General features: G+C 38.4%; 1 protein-coding gene across 1 annotated transcript in view; it reads left to right on the top strand.

Moving 5' to 3' along the window:
- The window catches only part of ZCCHC10 (zinc finger CCHC-type containing 10), a 40441-nt gene that overhangs the window by 7339 nt on the left and 13244 nt on the right, over positions 1-19858 (top strand). Inside the window, exon 2 of the mRNA XM_004384725.2 lies at positions 15687-15848. Within this exon, the coding sequence (XP_004384782.1) occupies positions 15687-15848 (162 nt within the window). The remainder of the gene's footprint in view (positions 1-15686; positions 15849-19858) is intronic.

A 19858-nucleotide genomic window follows, 5' to 3' on the forward strand; every position in this document is an offset into this window, starting at 1 on the left:
AAAAAAAGGTTGAGAAGTTAGAGGGTTGACATGTTGTGGGGTTGTTAACCAATGTCATAAAACAATATGTGTACTACTGTTTCATGAGAAACTATTAAAAAAAGAAAAAAAAGAGCATAATTCTCAAGGCAGACATTTTTTACTAGTTAAGCTAAATTATTATTTGGTTTTAAGGAGACTTAAGGGAATATTTTTGGTTTAAGGTTTAAAGATTATGTCAGGGCAGTAGTTCCAGGGGTTTATCCAGCCTCCATGGCTCCATAAAGTCTGGATTTCATAAGAATTTTAAGTTCTGTTCTGCATATTCCCCCTTTTGATCTCAGGATTTGTCTGTGGAATTTCTGATCAAAATCTTCAGTAATGGTGGCTAGGCACAATCCAGTTCTTCTGGTCTCATGGCAAAGGAGGCAGTTGTTCATGGAGGAAATTAGCCACAAAGTCCAATTCTTTCTCTTCTTCCTGACACTCATTTCTCTATTGTTCCAGGCAAATAGATACCAATTGTTTTACCTTGGATGGCCGCTTGCAAGCTTTTAAGACCCCAGGCACTATGCAGCGAACTAGTAGATACAACAGAAGCACTAGACACATTGTTAGGTCAGTTAACTGGGATGTCCCATGAAACCATGACCCTAAAACTCCAAACCAAAGAACCAAATCGCATGAGGTGTTTAATTGTTCATAAGCAGCATCAGCAGCTACTCTTTTTTGTGTATGTGTGTCATTGTTGTAAATATATCACAAAACTTTTGCCAATTCAATATTTTACAGGTGTACAACTTATTGACAGTGATTACATTGATCGATTATGCAGCCCTACCCTTAATGAGTACAATTTTTTTCATCACCAGATAGCTTTATTCTTATAAACCGTATTGTGCTGCCCCCCCACGCCTGTCAGTTCATCGTACTGTGGTGGCTTGTATGTTAACTGTGATGCTGCAAGCTATGTCACTGGTAGTTCATATACCAGAAGGGTCCCCCATAGTGGACAGGTTTCAGTGGAGCTTCCAGACTAAGACAGAGTAGGAAGAAGAGCCTGGTGATCTACTTCTAAAAAAATGGCCAGTAGAAACATTATGAATAGCAGCCAAACATTGTCTGATACAATACTGGAAGATGAGCCCCTAAGTTGAAAGGCACTCAAAATTTGACTAGGGAAGAGCTGCCTTCTCAAAGTAGAGTCAACCTTAATGATGTAGATGGAGTACAGCTTTCGGGACCTTCATTTGCTAATATGGCATGACTCAAAATGATAAGAAACAACTGCAAACATCCATTAATAATTGGAACATGGAATGTATGAAGTATGAATCTAGGAAAATTGTAAGTCGTCAAAAGTGAAATGGAGGGCAAAAAGATCGATCTGCTAGGTATTACTGAGCTGAAATGGACTGGTATTGTCCATTTTGAATTGGACAATCAGATGGTCTATTATGTTGGGAATGACAAATTGAAGAGGAATGGTGTCACATTCGTTGTCAAAAGAATATTTCAAGATCTATCTTGAAGTACAATACTATCAGTGATAGGATAATATCCATACGCCTGCAAAGAAGATAAGTTAATATGACTATTATTCAGATTTACGCACCAACCACTAATGCCAAAGGTGAAGAAATTGAAGATTTTTACCAACTTCTGCAATCTGAAATTGATCAAACATGCAATCAAGATGCATTGATAATTATTGGTGATTATAATGCAAAAGTTGGAAATGAGGAAGGATCAGTATTTAGAAAATATGGTCTTAGTGATGGAAACAATGCCTGAGGTGACATGATAGAGTTTTGCAAGACCAATGACTTATTCATTAGAAATACCTTTTTACAACAACATAAGCAGCGACTGTACACGTGGACCTTGCTAGATGGAATTCACAGAAATCAAATTGATTACATTTGTGGAAAGAGACAATGGAGAAGCTCAATATTATCAGTCAGAGCAAGGCCAGGGGCTGACTATGAAACAGACCATCAACTGCTCATATGCAAGTTCAAGTTCAGGCTGATGAAAATGAAAACAAGTCCATGAGAGCCAAAGTGCAACCTTGAGTATATCCTACCTGAATTTAGAGGCCATCTCAAGAATAGATATGGTGCGTTGAACACTAATGACCAAAGACCACATGAGTTGTGGGATGACATCAAGGACATCATACATGAAGAAAGCAAAAGGTCATTTAAAACGACAGGAAAGAGAGAAAAGACCAAAATGGATGTCAGAAGAAAAAAGACCAGACTTGCTCGTCAGACAGAGACTGGAGAAACCCAAAAGTGTACCCCCTGGAAACCCTCTTAACTCAGTACTGAAGTCACTCCCAAGGTTCACCCTTCAGCCAAAGATTAGGCAGAGCTATAGGGCAAACAGTAACACATGTGAGGAATGTACTTTGTTGTTCCATCATGTATACGAGTCTAAATGGGCACAACAGCCCAAAAAGCAAAGTTGAGAAGGCAGGAAGAGACAGGAAAACTAGATGAATGGAAACAGGGAACCTGGGGTGAAGAAGAGGAGAGTGTTGACACATCGCAGGGTTGGCAGCCAATGTCACAAAACAATTTGTGTATTAATAAATTTAATGAGAAACTAATTTGCTCTGTAAACATTCACCTAAAGCACAATTTAAAAATAAATAAATAAAATGCCTGTCACATTAAAAAAAAAAAAGATGTCAGAAGAGACTATGAAACTTGCTCTTGAACATAGAGTAGTTGAAGCAAATGGAAGAAATGATGAAGTAAAAGAGCTGAACAGATTTCAAAGGGTGGCTTGAAAAGACCAAGTATTAAATAATGAAATGTGCAAAGACCTGGAGTTAGAAACCAGAAAGGAAGAACACTTGGCATTTCTCACACTGAAGGAACTGAAGAAAAAATTCAGTCCTCGAGTTGCAATATTGAAGGATTCTATGGGCAAAATACTGAATGACAGAGGAAGTATCAAAAGAAGACGAAAGGAATACACAGAGTCACCGTACCAAAACAATTGGTCAACATTCAGCCATTTCAGGAGGTAGCATATGATCAAAAAACCAATGGTATTAAAGGAAGAAGACTAAGCTACACTCAAGGCATTGACGAGAAACAAGACTCCAGGAATTGACAGAATACCAGTTGAGATGTTTCAGCAAGTGGATGAAACACTGGAAGAACTCATCTATGCCAAGAAATTTGAAAGACAGCTACCTGTCCAACCAACTGGAAGAGGTCCATATTTGTGTCCATTCTAAAGATAGGTGATGTAACAGAATGTGGAAATTATCAAACAATATCATTAATGTCACACGAAAGTAAAATTTTGCTGAAGATAATTAAAAAATGGTTGCAGCATACATCGACAAGGAACTGCCAGAAATTCAAGCCAGATTCAGAAGAGGATGTGAAACAAAGGATATCATTGCTGATGTCAGATGGATCTTGGCTGAAAGCAGAGTACCAGAAGAAGGGTTACTTGCATTTTATTGACTATGCAAAGGCATTCAGTTGTGTGGATTATAAAAAATTATGGATAACATTTCGAAGAATGGGAATTCCAGAACACTTAATTGTGCTCATGAGGAACCTGTACATAGACCAGGAGGCAGTCTTTGAACAGAACAAGGGACAGTGCATGGTTTAAAATCAGGAAAGGTGTGAATCAGGGTTGTATCCTTTCACCAAATTTATTTAATCTGTATGCTGAGCAAATAATCCAAGAAACTGGACTATATGAGGAAGAATGTGGCATTGGAATTGGAGGAAGACTCATTAACAACCTTCAATATGTAGATGATGCGATCTTGCTTGCTGAAAGTGAGGAGGAGTTGAAGTACTCACTGATGAAGATCAGCATATAGCCTTCAGTATGGATTACACCTTAATATAAAGAAAACAAATCCTCACAACTGGACCAATAAGCAACATCATGAGAAAATACTGAAGTTGTCAAGGATTTCGTTTTACTTGGATCCACAATCAACACCCATGGAAGCAGCAGTCACGAATTGAAATGAGACATCACATTGGGTAAATCTGCTGCAAAAGACCTCTTTAAAGTGTTAAAAAGCAAAAATGTCACCTTGAAGCCTAAGGTGAGCCTGACCCAAGCCATGGTGTTTTCAATTGCCTCATATGCATGCAGAAGCTGGGCAGTGAATAAGAAAGACAGAAAAGAATTGACACCTTTGAATTATGGTATTGGTAAAGAACATTGAATATACTATGGACTGCCAGAAGAATGAACAAATCTGTCTTGGAAGTAGTAAAGCCAGGAGGCAAGGCCAAGATGGCAGAGTAGTCAGCACTTACTGTGGTCCCTCTTAACAACAAAGACCTAAAAAAACGAATGAATCAACTATATATGACAATCTAGGAGCCCTAAACATCAAAGGCAAAGTTGAGGAATTGGACTGAGCGGCAGGGGGAGGGAGAGACGGTTCAGAAGCAGCAAGGGGTTGCCAGACCTGACCCGGCGGGAACCAGCACCTTGCAGGCCAGATCAGCTGACGTGTCTGGTGAGGCATGCAGTGGTGCTCAGGACACGTTTTCAACGTCAGAAGAGACCGAGCGATGGACAGTCTACTCAAGCCTCCAAAACCAGTAAGTGATGGTGCTCAGTCGGCAGATAAGTACGTGCGTCTAACATACCGCATGGATCAAAAAGCACCCCCTTTGGGAAAAACTTCTCTCCTATTTACCAGCCCCCTCCCCGCTCTGCACTGGGTCCCAGCTGACTTAAGTGATTGCTGCGTCCCCTGGGCCAGAAGTAGGACCTATCACGCACCCTGAGCCATTCTCCCGACCTTAGAGAGTGAACAAATTAACAAACGGGAAAAAATAATCTCCCAGCTCCACTAAGCCAGGAACTCAGGGTAGGCACAACTCCTTTGCCTAGGCACAGGCATAAGGGGTCCATGGACTTTGAATGCCTTTCACCCCTGCATAGACCTACTTGGGCCCATTTCAACAGTGTAAGATTTCATTAACACAGTACAAAAGGGTATATACCTGAAGCCTAACTTCAAATGTATCAGCTATATGGTGGAGTGGCAGGTTCGTGACATTTGACGCTGCTCTGCCCATTAAGCAGGCTCCTCACCTACCCACACCAGGGGCCTGATGACTGGTGGCTTCACCCATACCATGTAGCCACCTACGACAGGGGTCCAAAAATAAGAGGTGCCTCCCAGTCCTTACAGCCAACAGCATTGGGTGCCCATAGTCCAGCTGCAAAACCCACCCACCTACGCACTCTAGGAAATAGGGACACGTTTTCCTCCCAGACACTCAGTGGCAACCATCAGCCCCCTGCCTTGCTCAGCACGTGACCCCCTACTGCAGCCAGATACCTGTGCCTACTGCAATCACTCCTGCCCGTCTAGGACTGTAGGTGAGAGCCTGTAGCGCACACTTGGTGACTGACTGCCTGGACACCTGAGCTGAATCCATACAAGGAACGTAAACATACTCCTGGGCTCATATACCTAGTAACAGATCTAACCACCTGGTGACAGGACATTAGAGCTTCAAAGGGGCCAATAATCAAACTAGCTCACACGAGCAGCCTATTTGGGCATATCAGAACAAAACAAAACAAGAAGCTAGGACACAGTAAGCAAACATAAAATAAATACATATAATAACTTATTGACAGTCCAGAGACAACAGTTAATATCAAATCACATAAAGAGGCAGACCATGATGGCTTCAGCAGACTCCCAAAACAAAGAATCAAGAAATCTTCCAGAGGAAAGAACTTCTGGGAATTACTGGAGGTACAATCCAAAAGATTAATATAAAACACTCTTAAGGAGATCAGGCAAAATGCACAACAAGCCAAGGAACACACAGACAAAGCAATAGAGGAACTTGAGAAGTTTAGAGAAGAACATAATGACACATTTAAGAAGCTACAAGAATCCATAGAGAGACAGCAAACAGAAACCTGGAAGATTAACAAAATTTCAGAATTAGACAACTCAGTAGAAAGTCATAAGAGCAGAATTGAGGCAATGGAAGTCAGAATTAATGAGATTGAAGATAAAGCACTCGACACCAACTTCTTTGAGGAAAAATCAGATGAAAGGATTTTAAAAAATGAAGAAACCCTAAGAATTATGTGGGACTCTATCAAGAGGAATACCTACGAGTGTATGGAGTACCATAACGGGTTGGGGGGGTAGATAACAGAAAATTCAGAGAGAATTGTTGAAGATTGGTTGGCAGAAAAATTCCCGGATATCATGAAAGATGAGAAGATATCTGTCTAAGATGCTCATCAAACCCCACACAAGGTAGATCCCAAAGAAAGTCATCAAGACATATTGTAATCAAACTTGCCAAAACCAAAGATAAAGAGAAAATTTTAAGAACCGTTAGGGATAAACAAAAAGTCATCTACAAAGGACAATCAGTAAGAATAAGTTCAGACTACTCAGCAGAAACCATGCAGGCAGGAAGGCAATGGGATGACATATATAAAGCCTTGAAGGAAAAAAACTGCCAGCCAAGAATTATGTATCCAGCAAAACTGTCCCTCAAATATAATGGTGAAATTAGGGCATTTCCAGATAAACAGAAGTTTAGGGAATTTGCAAAAAACAAACCAAAATTACAAGAAATACTAAAGGGAGACCTGCGTGTAGAAAATCAATAACATAACAACCCAAGACTAGAACATAGGCCAGAGCAACCAGATATCAACTCAGATAGGGAAGTCACAAAAATAAATCACAGCTAAAACACTGAAACGAGGGAAACAGATGTCAATATGTAAAAGATTGCAACATTAAAACAAAAAAGAGGGTCTAAAAAATGTCATAGAGGAAGTCAAGGCGATATAAAGAAATAAAAGAGTTGTTTCAACTTAGAAAAATGGGGGTAAATATTAAGGTAACTACAAAGGAAACTAACAATCCTACACATCAAAATAAAAAGAAGGAAAACACAAAGACTCAGTAAATACAAAATCAACAACAATAAAAATATGAAAATATATAAAAACGACTCAGCACGGAAAATTAAGTAGAACATAGAAACTACCAACAACAACAAAAGACATAAAAATGACAGCACTAAACTCATACCTATCAATAATTATGCTGAGTGTAAATGGACTAAATGCACCAGTAAAGAGACAGAGAGTGGCAGAATGAATAAACACAATCCATCTATATCCTGCCTACAAGAAACACATAGACTTCAAGACACAAACAAAAACTCAAAGGACGGAAAAAAATAAGCAAACACCACTCAAAAAAGACCAGGAGTGGCAATATTAATCTCTGACAAACTAGACTTTAAAATCTACCACAAAGGATAAGGAAGGAAACTATATAATGATTAAAGGGTCAGTACACCAGGAGGACATAACCCTAGTAAGTATGTATGCACTCAACGACAGGGCTCCAAAATACATAAAGCAAACTCAAACAGCATTGAAAAGAGAGATAGCTCCACAATAATAGTAGGAGACTTCAACACACAATTTTCTTTATATCTTCCATGATGGTGATTTAATCATTCTTTTTAAAAAAAAAAAAAATTTTAAACTTATACTTTAAATGAAGGTTTACAGAACAAACTAGCTTCTCAGTAAACAGTACATATATTGTTTTATGACATTGGTTAACAACCCCGTGACATGTCAGTACTCTCATTTTTCCAACTTAGGTTCCCTATTACCAACCTTCTTGCCCCTTCTGCCTTCTAGTCCTTGCCCCTGAGCTGCTGTGCCCCTTTAGTCTTGTTTTTTCCTAAGGGTCTGTCTAATCTTTGGTTAAAAGGTGAACCTCTGGAGTGACTTCATTGCTGAGCTAAAAGGGTGTCCGAGGGCCATACTCTCAGACTTTCTCCAGTCTCTGTCAGCCAGTAAGTCTGGTCTGTTTTTTGAATTAGAATTTTGTTCTACATTTCTCTCCAGCTCTGTCGAGGACCCTCTATTGTGATCCCGGTCACAGCAGTCAGTAGTGGTAGCCGGGCACCATCTAGTTGTACTGGACTTAGTCTGGTGGAGGCTGTGGTAGTTGTGGTCTCTTAGTCCTTTGGATTAATCTTTGCCTTGTGTCTTTAGTTTTCTTCATTTTCCCTTGCTCCTGAAGCGGTGAGACCAGTGGAGTATCTCAGATGGCCGCTCACAGGCCTTTAAGACCCCAGACACTACTCACTAAGGTAGAATGTAGAACATTTTCTTTATAAACTATGTTACGCCAGTTGAGCTAGATGTTTCCTGAGATTATGGTCCCTACCTCCCTCAGCCCAGTAATTTGTCCCTAAGGGAGTCTGGATTTGTCCATGGAGTTTCCATGACCTTACCCTGAACAAGTTGTGCTGGTTTTCCAAGTATTGTGTACTGTCTTACCCTTCACCAAAGTTACCACTTACCTACTGTCTATTCAGTGTTTTTCCACCACTACCCCTCCCCTCCCTTATAACCATCAAAGATTGTCTTTTTGTGTGTAAACCTTGTCATGAGTTTTTATAGTAGTGATCTCATACACTATTTGTCCTTTTGTGATTGACTTATTTCACTCAGCATAATGCCCTCCAGATTCATCCATGTTGTCAGATGCTTCGAAGATTTATCATTTTTCTTTGTCGTTGCGTAGTATTCCATTGTCTGTATTTGCCATAGTTTGTTTATCCATTCATCTGTTAATGGGTACGTAGGTTGGTTCCATCTTTTTGCTGTTGTGAACAATGCTGCAGTGAACATGGGTGTTCCTATGTCTGTTCGTGTGATGGCTCTTATTTCTCTAGGATATATTCCTAGGAGTGGGATTACTGGATCATCTGGTATTTCTATTTCTAGCTTTCTAAGGAAGTGCTATATCATTTTCCAAATGGGTTGTACCATTTTGCATTCCCACCAGCAGTGCATAAGAATTCCGATCTCCCTGCAGCCTTTCCACCATTTGTTATTTCCAGTTTTTTTGATTCATGCCAGTAATGCCAGGGTGACATGGTATCTCATTGTGGTTTTGATTTGCATTTCTCTAATGGCTCACGATCTCGAGCATTTCCTCATGTGTCTGTTGGCCGCTTGAATGTCTTTTTTGGTGAAGTGTCTGTTCATTTCCTTTGCCCATTTTTTAATAGGATTATTTGTCTTTTTGTTGTAGAGGTGTTGGATTTTCTTGTAGATTATGGAGATTAGACCTTTGTCTGACTTGTACTGTCCAAAATTTTTTTCCCAGTCTGTAGGTTCTCTTTTTACTCTTTTGGTGAAGTCTTTTGATGAGCATAAGTGTTTAATTTTTAGAAGACCCCAGTTGTCTAGCTTATCTTCTGGAGTTTGTGTGTTGTTAGTTATGGTTTGTATCCTGTTAATGCCATGTATTAGGGCCTCTAGCATTGACTGTATTTTTTCTTCTATGATCTTTATAGTTTTTGCTTTTCTATTTAGGTCTTTGATCCATTCTGAATTAGTTTTTGTGTATGGTGTGAGGTATGGGTCCTGTTTCATTTTTTTTACAGATGGACATCCAGTTTTGCCAGCACCATTTGTTAAAAAGAGTGTCTTTTCCCCCATTTGATAGTCTTCAGGCCCTTGTTGAACATCACGTGACCATAGGTGGATGCATTTACATCTGGATCCTCAATTCTGTTCCATTGGTCAATGTATCTGTCGTTGTACCAGTACCCAGCTGTTTTGACTACTGTAGCTGTATAGTAGGTAGTGAGGTCAGGTAGTGCAAGTCCTCCTCCTTTGTTCTTATTCAACAATGCTTTACTTATCCGGGGCCTCTTCCCTTTCCATATAATGTTAATGATTGTTTTTCCATCTCTTTAAAGAATGTTGTTGTATGTGTATCAGGATTGCATTGTATTTGTAGATTGCTTTGTGTAGAAGTGTCATTTTCACAATTGTATCTACAGGTACAGTGCAATTGTATGAGCAGCTGATATTTGACAAATGCCCAAAGTCTGTTAATTGGGGAAAAGACAGTCTCTTTAACAAATGATGCTAGCATAACTGGATATCCATCTGCAAAAAAATGAAACAACATCCGTACCTCACACCATGCACAAAAACTAACTCAAAAGGGATCAAAGACATAAATATAAAATCTAAAACGATAAAGATCATGGAAGAAAAAATAGGGACAATGCTAGGAGCCCTAATACATGCCATAAACAGATACGAAACATAAGTAACAGTGCAGAAACACCAGAACAGAAACTAGATAACCAGGAACTCCTAAAGATCAAACGCTTACGTTCATCAAAAGACTTCACCAAAAGAGTCAAAAGACAACTTACAGACTGGGAAAAACTTTTTGGCTACAACAAATCTGATCAGGGTCTTGTCTCTAAAATCTACAACATACTGTAAAACCTCAACAACAAAAAGACAAATAACCCATTTAAAAAGTGGACATAGTATATGAACAGGCACTTCACCAAAGAAGACATTCAGGCGGCTAACAGACATATGAGGAAATGCTCACAATCATTAGCCAGTAGAGAAATGCAAATCAAAACAACAATGAGATACCATCTCACCCCAGCAAGGCTAGCATTAATCCAAAAAACACAAAATAAATGTTGGAGAAGTTGTGGAGAGACTGCAACACTTATACACTCTTGATGAGAATGTAAAATGGTACAACCACTTTGGAAATCGATTTGGCACTTCCTTAAAAAGCTAGAAATAGAATTACCATACGATTCAGCAGTCCCACTCGTTGGAATATATCCTAGAGAAATAAGAGCCGTCACATGGAAAATATATATGCACACCCATGTACATTGTAGCACTGTTCACAATAGCAAAAAGATAGGAACAACCTAGGTGCCTATCAACAGACAAATGGATAAACAAATTATGGTATATTCACACAATGGAATACTACACAATGCTAAAGAACAACAATGAATCTGTGAAACATCTCATAACATGGATGAATCTGGAAGACATTACGCTGAGTGAAATTAGTCAGTCAAAAAGAACGAATATTGTATAAGACTAGTATTGTAAGAACTCAAGGTTTAAACACAGAAGAAAACATTCTTTGATGGTTACGAGAGTGGGGAGGGAAGAAGAGGGGTATTCACTAACTAGATAGTAGACAAGAGTTATCTTAGGTGAAGGGAAGGACAATACACACTACAGGGGAAGTCAGCACAACTGGACTGAATACAGTCAGACACTTCGAGGGACAGAGTAACAGGGCAGGGGTCTTGGGACCATGGTTTCAGTGGACATCTAGGTCGATTGGCCTAACAAAGTTTATTAAGAAAATGTTCTGCATCCCACTTTCGTGAGTGGCATCTGGGGTCTTAAAATCTAGCGAGCAGCCATCTAAGATGCATCAGTTGGTCCCAACCCACCTGAAGCAAAAGAGAATGAAGAACACCAGAGACACAAGGAAAATATTAGCCCAAGAGACAGAAGGGGCCACATAAACCAGAGATTCCATCAGCCTGAGCCCAGAAGAACTAGATGGTGCCTGGCTACCACCCATGACTGCCTTGACAGGGATTAGAACAGAGAGTCTCTGATGGAACAGGAGAAAAGTGGGGTGCAGAACTCAAATTCTAGTAAAAAAACAGACGTAATGGTCTGACCGAGACTGGAGGGACCCCAGAAGACATGGCCCCCAGACTCTCTGTTAGCCCAAAACTGAAACCATTCTCGAAGCCAACTCCTCAGACAAAGATTAGACTGGATTATAAGACATAAAATGATACTCGTGAAGATTGTGCTTCTTAGTCCAAGTAGATACATGGGACTAAATGGGCAGATTCTGTCCGGAGGCAAGATGAGAAGGCAGAAAGGGACAGGAGCTGGTTGAATGAACGCGGGAAATATGGTGTGGAAAGGAGGAGTGTGGTGTCACATCATAGAAATTATAGCTAGGGTCACCTGACAATATGTATATAAATTTTTGTATGAGAAATTAACTTGAACTGTAAACTATCACTTAAAGCACAATTAAAAAAAAAAAAGAAGACGTACAGCCAGAGTGTTCCTTAGGAGGAAGGTCGGCAAGACTTCATCTCATATACTTTGGAGATGTTATCAGGAGGGATCAGTCCCTGGAGAAGGACATCATGCTTGGTAAAGCAGAGGATCAGCAAAAAAGAGGAAGACCCTCAACGAGATGAGTTGACACAGTGATTTCAACAATGGGCTCATCATAATGATTGTGAGGGCGTTGCAGGATCAAGCAGTGTTTCGTTATGTTTTACACAGTTGTTATGAGTCAGAACTTACTCTGCAACACCTAACAACAACAAGAATAGTGGGTGTCAAGTGGTATCTCATTGTGGTTTTTAGTAGCATTTCCCTAATGACTGAAGACATTGAGCATCTTTTCTTGTGCTTATTGATCATTTGTATGCCTTTGGGTAATTGTTCAAGTCCTTTACCCATTTTTTGATTGGATTGTCTTTTTGTTGTTGAGTTGTAGGAGTTCTTTATATATTCTAGATATTAAACCCTTATCAGATATATGGTTCCCAAATATTGTCTCCCATTCCGTAGATTGTCTCATCACTTTCTTGGTGAAGTCCTTTGAGATACCAAAACTGCATTTTGATGAAGTCATTTATCTATTTTGTCTTTTGTTGCTCATGCTTTTGGTGTTACATCTAAGAATGCCTTGTCAAAAACTAGGTCTTGAAGCATTACCCCTATGTTTTCTTCTGAAAGTTTTATGGTTTTAATTCTTGTATTTAGGTAATTGTTCCATTTTGAATTAATTTTCATAAATGGTATGAGGTATGGGTCCAATTTCATTCTTCGGCATGTGGAGATCCAGTTGCCCGAGTACCATTTGTTGAAGAGACTATTCTTTTTCCAATGAATTGGCCTGGTACCCTTGTCAAAAATCAACTGACCATGGATGTATGGGCTTTATTTCTGGACTCTCAGTTCTATTCCATTGGTCTGTATGATTACCCTTATTCCAGTACCACACTGTTTTGATTACTGATAGAGCTTTATAGACTGTGTTGAAACCAGAGAGTACAAGTCCCCTACTTCATTGTTTTTCAAGATTGCTTTGGCTATTCAGGGCCCTGTGCCATTGCATATGAATTTGAGAATTGACATTTCTATTTCTCCCAAAAAATGCTCCTGGAATTTTGTTAGGGATTGTGTTGAATCTGTAAATCTCTTTGGAGAGTATTGATACATTAAGTCTTCCACTCCATGAGCACGGGATTTCTTTCCCTTTATTTAGGTCTTTCTTAATTTCTTTGAGCAATGTTTTGTATTTTCAGTGAACTAGGCTTTCACCTCCCTGATTAAATTTATTCCTAATTATTTTATTCTTTTAGATGCAGTTATAAATGGAATTGTTTTCTTAATGTCTTTTTCAGATTATTCATTGTTAGTATATAGAAACACAACGGATTTTTGTGTGTTGATCTTATACCCTGTGGCTTTGCTAATTTCATTTATTAGCTCTAGTAGCTTTCTTGTGAATTCTTTGGGATTTTCTATATAATCATGTCATCTGCAAATAGAAATAGTTTTACTTCTTCTTTTCCAATTTGAATACTTTTTCTTTCTTTTTTTTTTTGTCTAATTGCTCTGGCTAGAACTTCCAGTACAATGCTAAATAGCAGTGATGAAAGCAGGCATAATTGTTCCTGATCTTAGTGGGAAACTTTCAGTCTTTCACCATTGAGTATGATTTCAGCTGCAGGTTTTTATAAATGCCTTTTTATCGTGCTGAGGAATTTTCTTTCTACTTCTAGTTTGTTCAGTGTTTTTATCAGGAAAGGGTGTTGGATTTTGTCATTCCTTTTGTATACCAATTGAGATGGTCATGTGGTTCTTTTCTTTTGTTTTATTACTTACTATAATGTTCTATATATTAGGAGCCCTGGTGGCACAGTGGTTAAGAAACCCGGCTACTAACCAAAAGGTCAGCAGTTCAAATCCACCAGCCTCTCCTTGGAAACCCAATGGGGCAGTTCTACTCTGTCCTACAGGGCCGCTATGAGTCAGAATTGACTTGACAGCAACGGGTTTGGTTTGTTTTTTGTTCTATACATTGACTGATTATATTGACCCACTCTTAGTTTTCTGGGGTAAATCCCCCTTGATCATGGTGTATAATGCTTTTAATGTGCCGTTGGATTTGGTTTGCTCATATTTTGTTGAGGATTTTTGCATCTCAGTATAAGAGATACTGGTCTATAGTTTTCTTTTCTTATGGTGTCTTTATCTGGTATTTGTATCAGGGTAATAGTGGCCTTGTATAATAAGTTAGATAGTATCCCTCCACTTCTGTTTTTTGGAAGCGTTAAAGAAAGATTGATGTCAATTCTTCTTTAAATGTCTGGTAAAATTCCTCAGTGAAGCCATGTGGTCCAGGACTTTTCTTTGTTGGGAGGTTTTTAATGACCGATTCAGTCTCTTGTTATGGGTCTGTTGAGAGTTTCTATTTCTTCTAGAGTCAATTTAAGTAGTTTGGGTGGTAGAAACGGTTAATATATTCTCCTGCTATATAAGTACATACATAGTAACCTCAGTTTTGCCTCTTGGTCCACAAAACTTAAAATATTTACCATCTGGGCCTTTATGTAAAAAAACTTTGTTGCCCCTGATCTAAAATCTTTTCACACTCACTAATTCTAATGATTTCAAAATATTTTATCTGTATATTCTTTTGGATTTCCCATGTACTTAATAATATATTGTTAATGAGAAATGACAGTTTTATTTCTTCTTTTCCAATTCTTTCACATATTTTTCTTTCCTTGCTGCATCTTAATTTCAATGATTCAGATTTTTCTTGGTTTCCTAGATGACTGGAAGCTGGGCTGCACTCCATGTAACGTTTGATTTATTCCTAGGGTACAACCGTCCAGAGTCCTAACTCGGGACACAAAAGTTTGTCTCCTTAGCTTGTAATAAGTGATACTTAGCCTCTTTAGATGGGCAAATATCCCCAGGACAAAAGTTGACTTAAATGCAGGACTGGCCACTCTAGATTTTGATCTTCTATATCTTAGCTTGGTTATTCTTTAACCCTTGTTATTTCTCTGATGCCTCAGCAGATTTTTATAAAATTTTGACCTGCTTTTCTAGTTCTGAGCTAGAGGCTTGGTCTGAATTACCTAGTCTGCCAACACTGGAATGAAATTGAGGAGCCAAGATTTAAACTAAATTCTCTCTGACTCCGAGGTCCACACTGTCGATAAGTGTCGCAGCGGCGGCAGTTGTCGGGACGGCGGAGACAGTAACCAAACACAACTCTTACAGAGAAGTGGGGCCAGGAGGGTCACTCTGAGGAGTTGACCCCGGCTTCAGTCCCGGGAGTTTATTTATAGTCAATACAGCAAGCAGTGAAGCAAATAACAGAACAGTGGGCTTTGGGTGCGAGCAGGGGAGAAGGAATTCAGGTAAACAAGCCAATCAGTAAAGGGACAATAGGTTTGGGAAAGCAAGTCGTGACAAGTCTCAACATGTTGGGGACAAGTCTCAACATGCTGTGCAGCATAGAGGCCTGTGGGGTCTGCAGTTGTCAATAGTGCAGCCATGTTTAAATGGCATATATCCCCACAGATAACCTACTACTATACTGCCTTGTGATTAAATCTAACCATATTAGTGTCCTAATACATTTTATGGAGCTTTAGACCTTAAAAATAAACATCATCTTATATTTTGTATTGTTCATACTTTTCAGGGCAGGTAATGTCACAAGTCAAAAATTTAAGCTTTGTATTCTATTTTTTGCTCTACAGGGAAGCAAATAAGCAACATGTGAGATGTCAGAAATGCTTAGAATTTGGACATTGGACTTATGAATGCACAGGAAAAAGAAAATACCTACATAGGCCTTCAAGAACAGCAGAACTAAAGAAAGCTTTAAAAGAAAAGGAAAACCGGTTATTATTACAACAAAGGTAAGTTTACATGTGGTATCCAAAGGAATATTATTTTTTTGTTTATGTTTATAGAATTCACTTAGGGACTAAGTGTCTCATAGTGGTTCTCCAGATTTAAATTATAATACTAGCTAATGTTAAATGAATGCAAGCTTCACATCTGTACTATTAAGATCAATACTGTTATTCACATTTTACACATGAAGAAACTAAGGCACAGAGAGGTTGAGTAACTTGCTCAGTGTCACATAATAAGTGAAAAAGTTAGATTTAAACCAATCAGCCTATCACCAGAGTCCATGCTGTTAATCATTGGGCTTTATTGCTTCAACTGCCACTGAAATGACAACAGAATCCTATGAAGTAGATTATATGAGCTGATGTGGAAAGTGCTCCAGGATACGTTAAGTATAAAAGCAAGGTAGAGAACAGTATATATGATAAATGCTATTATTTATTTTGGAAAAAAAAGGAATAATATTTATATTTGGATATGTAAATAATTGATAATAGTAGTTACTTCCTAGAAGGAGAACTGGGCAGGAAGGAGACTGGAATATTATTATTTACCCTTTTATGTCTTTTGAGTAAAGCTTTTTTAAATTCCTATGAAATAAGTAAGGAGACATGTTTTAGAGAAACTGAAGTGTGAAGGTCTTGGATCTACTTAGTGCTACAAATCAGACGAAACGGCATCTTCATAAGGACTGTTAGCTGTAATAATAGTGTCTTAAACATCTGGACTTGAAGGCAATTATCTTCAATTTGTGGACATGCCTCTTCAAAGGTTATGCAGAATGGATAGGTAATCAATTTGTAAATTATCAACTTTCATATAAAATATCAGAAAAATAAATCTGTATGAAAACTTGCCTACTGGTTCTCATTTTCCAGTTCCTCTTTCCCAATAGCTTTTTTCTAATTTCACAAAAGAAGGGCATACCTCTCACCTATGTCTAATCTTACCTTGGTGTATTGTCCTTGTGTGTAAAAACCTAGAGGATTTTTCAAAATACAAAGAGGGTATTTGTACTGAGAAAGTGAATAGCCATAATTATTGGGATTTTTTTTTTTTAAGTTTTTTCCTAATAAAATCAAAGGAGGACCAAATTGAGTTCTCAATTTAAAATACTTTTTAATCATAGATTAAAAAGTGAAATATAACATGGGAAGAGTTCAGAGAATTGAGTGACATTATTGCAATAAAAATTTTTCTATTCTCATCTACTTATTTAGATTAAAAAGTTTTCTGAGGCTTAAATCTATAAAAATTAAAAACTGATGCTGAAATTTACAAATACAATGCAATCCCAATCCACATACCAACAACATTCTTTAAAGAGATGGAGAAACTAATTAACTTTATATGGAAAGGGAAGAAGCCCTGGATAAGTAAAGCACTATTGAAGAAGTAGAATAAAGTAGGAGGACTTGCACTACCTGACCTCAGAACCTACCATACAGCTACAGTAGTCAAAACAGACTGGTACTGGTACAACGACAGATACGTTGACCAGTGGAACAGAATTGAGAACCCAGATGTAAACCCTTCCACCTACGGTCACCTGATCTTCAACAAGGGCCTAAAGTCCATCAAATGGGGAAAAGACAGTCTTTTTAACAAATGGTGCTGGCAAAACTGGACGTCCATCTGCAAAAAAATGAAACAGGACCCATACGTCACACCATATGCAAAAGCTAATTCAAAATGGATCAAAGACCTAAATATAAAGCCAAAAACTGTAAAGTTCATAGAAGAAAAAATAGAATCAATGCTAGAGGCCCTAATGCACGACATTAACAGCATACAAACCATAACCAACAACACACAAACTCCAGAAGATAAGCTAGACAACTGGGGTCTTCTAAAAATTAAACACTTATGCTCATCAAAAGACTTCACCAAAAGAGTAAAAAGAGAATCTGCAGACTGGGAAGAAACTTCTGGACATTGCAAGTCAGACAAAGGTCTTATCTCTAAAGTCTGTAAGAAAATCCAGCACCTCTACAACAAAAAGACAAATAATCCAATTAAAAAATGAGAAAAGGAAATGAACAAACACTTCACCAAAGAAGACATTCAAACGGCCAACAGACACATGAGGAAATGCTCGAGATCGTGAGCCATTACAGAAATGCAAATCAAAACCACAGTGAGATACCATCTCACACCAGCATTTCTGGCATGAATCAAACAAACTGGAAATAACAAATGTTGGAGAAGCTGCAGGGAGATTGGAACTCTTATGCACTGCTGGTGGGAATGCAAAATGGTACAACTATTTTGGAAAATGATATGGCACTTCCTTAGAAGGCTAGAAATAGAAATACCAGATGATCCGGTAATCCCACTCCTAGGAATATATCCTAGAGAAATAAGAGTCATCACACAAATAAGACATATGCACACCCATGTTCATTGCAGCGTTGTTTGCAATAGCAAAAAGGTGGGAACAACCTAGATGCCTGTCAACAGATGAATGGATAAACAAGCTGTGGTGCCTACACACAATGGAGTATTACACGATAAAGAACAATGATGAATCTGCGAAGCATCTCATAACATGGATGAAACTGGAGGACATTATGCTGAGTGAAATAAGTCAATCACAAAAGGACAAATATTGTATTAGACCACTACTGTAAAAACTCATGAAAAGGTTTACACACAAAAAGAAACAATCTTTGATGGTTACCAGGGATGGAAGGGGTGGGGGGGAATACTAAATAGACAATAGATAAGTGGTAACTCTGGTGAAGGGCAAGACAGTACACAATACTGAGAAGCCAGCACAACTTGTACAAGGAAAGGTTATGGAAACTCCATAAACACATCCAAATTGGCTGAGGGACTGAATTGCTGGGTGGAGGGTTGTGGGGACCATGGTTTCGGGGAACGTCTGGCTCTATTGGCATAACATAGTTTATAAAGAAAATATTCTACATTCTACCTTGGTGAGTAGCGTCTGGGGTCTTAAAAGCCTGTGAGCAGCCACCTAAGATACTCTACTGGTCTCACCCCTTCGGGTGCAAGGGAGAATGAAGAAAACAAGATACAAGGGAAAGATTAGTCCAAAGGGCTAATGGACCAAAACTACTATGGCCTCCACCAGACTGAATCCAGTACAAGTATATGGTGCCCAGCTACCACCACTGACTGCTCTGACAGGGATCACAACAGAGGGTCCCGGACAGAGCTGGAGAAAAATGTAGAACAAAATTCTAACTCCCAAAAAAAGACCAGACTTACTGGCCTGACTGAGACTGGAGAAACCCTGAGAGTATGGCCCCCAGACACCCTTTTAGCTCAGTAATGAATTCACTCCTGAGGTTCACCCTTCAGCCAAACATTAGACAGCCCTATAAAACAAAACGAGACTAATGGGGCACAACAGTGCAGGGACAGGCACAAGGACTAGAAGGCAGGAGGGGACAGAAAAGCTGGTAATAGGGAACTCGAGTTCGAGAAGGGAGAGTGTTAACATGTTGTGGGGTTGTTAACCAATATCATAAAACAATATGTGTACTGTTTTATGAGAAACTACTTGTTCTGTAAACCTTCATCTAAAGTAGAATAAAATAAAAAAACTGATGCTGAACCCTGTCGCATGCTAGCAATATTTATCCATGGATACATAAACTAAGGAATAAAAGGCATGCCATTAAGAGATACATTTCCAATAGTTTTTTAATAACAGTTATTATATTTATAATATACTTTTACATTGTTTTAATCAATTGTACCCTAATAAATGTACCCTAATGATTGTATTGGTTACTCAGTTCAGAATTTTTAAACACCTTTAAAGCGTATGATCACAGGAAATTAAATACAATTTCAAGTTATGTGTATATTTTTATTGTGGAAAAGTATAAGTGATCACTAAAATTTTCAAGCATAAAAATATATTAGAAAACATTCAGTGTGGAAAATAGAATAAATATACAAGTTCAGAGAAGAAAAAGGACAATGTAAAATTACTGTTAAAAAATAAGCTTGCTCATGTATTTTTTTAAATTTTTTTTTT

Source organism: Trichechus manatus, unplaced genomic scaffold (assembly GCF_000243295.1).
Source record: "Trichechus manatus latirostris isolate Lorelei unplaced genomic scaffold, TriManLat1.0 scaffold00127, whole genome shotgun sequence".
Classification (NCBI taxonomy): Eukaryota; Metazoa; Chordata; class Mammalia; order Sirenia; family Trichechidae; genus Trichechus; species Trichechus manatus.